Source organism: Acanthisitta chloris, unplaced genomic scaffold, assembly GCF_000695815.1.
Source record: "Acanthisitta chloris isolate BGI_N310 unplaced genomic scaffold, ASM69581v1 scaffold6760, whole genome shotgun sequence".
NCBI classification, from domain to species: Eukaryota; Metazoa; Chordata; class Aves; order Passeriformes; family Acanthisittidae; genus Acanthisitta; species Acanthisitta chloris.
The window spans coordinates 92,243-94,405 of NW_008651017.1; the positions used below are offsets into that span (position 1 = coordinate 92,243).

The following is a 2,163-nucleotide window of genomic DNA, read 5'->3' on the forward strand; positions in this document are numbered from 1 at the left end:
CCCCTGAGGAAGCCTGTTTGTGTATCCCTTTGAGCATGCCTTTTCCTACCAACACACCGTAACAATTGCCACGGCAGCACAGGGAGTTCCATGCCCCCAGTGGACTCTCCTGCCGCCGCTCCCTCCCCTCATCCCAGCAATGTTCAGCTGCAGCACTTGGGCAGCAAATGTTCCGTACAGCAGGAGCAGTGGCTGTTCCCAGGTATTGATTACACACCAGGACAAGGGCACATTTCTCAAGCTCTGGAGGAGAATAAATGGGTTTCTCTTTGCGCGTCAGCCTGTGGTGCATGAGGGCATAGGAGGATTGGAGAGTCAAAGACAACGACTGAGTTGCGAGGAAAATAAGCAATGATGTGGTGCTGAGTTCTCAACCCCCTTCTTGTCAGGCCCCTTTTTGTGGGGGTACCTCAACCCTCCTGGATCTCATCCCACATTCCTGTGAGCCAGGGGGAAGTGGGAGATGCCATCCAGCAGTAGCAGAAGCTGTATTGGCACGTTTTGCTGCAGGGTGGAGAAAGTTTGCTGCTGTTTAGATTAGGACAAGGCATTGCAGCACACCAGACTTCATGTCCCTCTGTTTTTGTGCTCTGCCCCTGGGGACATGGCAGCCGGGACGTGGGCGATTGAGCAGCAGCCAAGCTGTCGAGCTGGACAGCAGCTCTGCTGGCCTGTGCTGCCATCCCATGTCTGAGCACTAACCCTGCCTGCACGGACAGCATCCAACCCCAGGAGATGCCCAGGGCTGCCCCTCCCTGGGTGGGAGTCCTGCTCTCAGCTCAGCTCCCCCCACGTCTCTAACCAGCCCCTGAACACCTCATTTCCATCCCCTTCTGTTGCAGTGCCACTGGGGCTCCCCAGATTTATCCCTTATGGGTATCAGGGGGGTGATGCCTATTTTCGTGAGCCTCTTGCTGGAGGTGATTCCCCCAGGAAGCAAAGCACTGCCGGAATCCGATCAGACCCTCCTGGGGCATTTTTTGGGTGATTTCCCTGCCATCACAGGGCAGGCAGAGTCCCTTCCAGGTGCCTGACCAAGACCTCCTGTTCCCTTTCTCCCTGCAGAGTTCCAGGTGCCGGTGACTGAACCTGACATCAACAACAGGCTGGAGTCCCTGTGCCTGAGCATGACGGAGCACGCACTCAGCGGTGAGCACTCCCTCCTCCTCGGGCTCTTCCAGCACATCCACGCTGCCTCCACTGAGCCCCCCAGCACCTGCCCCTGCCCCGTGCCCCCCAAAACCTGGGACAGGCTGTGGCTCTGAGCCAGTGGCACATGGCAGGGCTGGATGCAGGGATGCTCCCCGGGTGGATTTGGATGGGGACATCGACTTCTCTCGGCACAGAGGCCGGGGCAGGGGCAAAGCCAAACACAGCACCAGTGCTGTGCTTATTAGCCACTCGTCAGCTTCCTAATGGTAATTAGTGTTAGCTCACTACTCTCTCGTTAGTCCTTGATAAAGCCCCTGCCAGAGGTGCACTTGGATGGTCACAGCCTTTGGAGTGTTTTCCCCTACTGCCACTGGATCCCTCATTTGGCCAGAGGGTGTGGGAGCCCCATGGCACAGGGCTGATCCCTGCCGGGTGCCAACGGATAACGGGCACGGGGAGGGAGGAGGACCAGGGGGAAAAACAAGCAGGAAGGATGGAAAAGGCCACAGCAGTGCAATGGAGAGTCTGGTGCAGCACAAAGCACTGGCACCAGAACTGCCTGGTGCCCCTCACCGACACATGGGACCCCCAAGGATGAAGGATGACCCCTGGAAATGGGATGAGCACAGCCACCGGCGTCGCCCACACCTCCGGAATAACCTGAACTGTGTCGGATGGCTGAGGTGGGCACCCTCGGGCAGCACGAGTGCCACTGGAGCCCTCGGAGAGGATGAGTGCCACTGGAGCCCTCAGGGAGGAAAAGTGCCAGCAGGCTCCCTGGAGATGCGACAGGGGGAGAGGGACACGAGAACCAGGACTGCAGCAGGGCCAGGGCAGCATCCCTGGCTGGGAAAACAAGGACACTTCTGTCACCCGAAGCGTTTCTCCAGCGTGTGCCCAGTCAAGGCTTAGCTGTCTTGTTCCTCCCAGTTATTTTTTCCAGGTCGCATTCCCTGAGCCTCTCCAAACCGGTTGTGCTATAAATAGCTCTAAAAAAAATAAACCTTCGGG

The 2,163-nt window shown here is 57.8% G+C and overlaps 1 protein-coding gene across 1 annotated transcript in view; it reads left to right on the forward strand.

Annotated features, from left to right (window-relative positions):
• Window positions 1-1,149, forward strand: part of LOC103798998 (protein Smaug homolog 1-like) — a gene marked incomplete at both ends in the record, with an annotated part of 93,385 nt that extends 92,236 nt beyond the window's left edge. Inside the window, 1 exon segment of the mRNA XM_009071292.1 lies at window positions 1,066-1,149. Within this exon segment, the coding sequence (XP_009069540.1) occupies window positions 1,066-1,149 (84 nt within the window).
• Window positions 1,150-2,163: the final 1,014 nt, after the last annotated feature.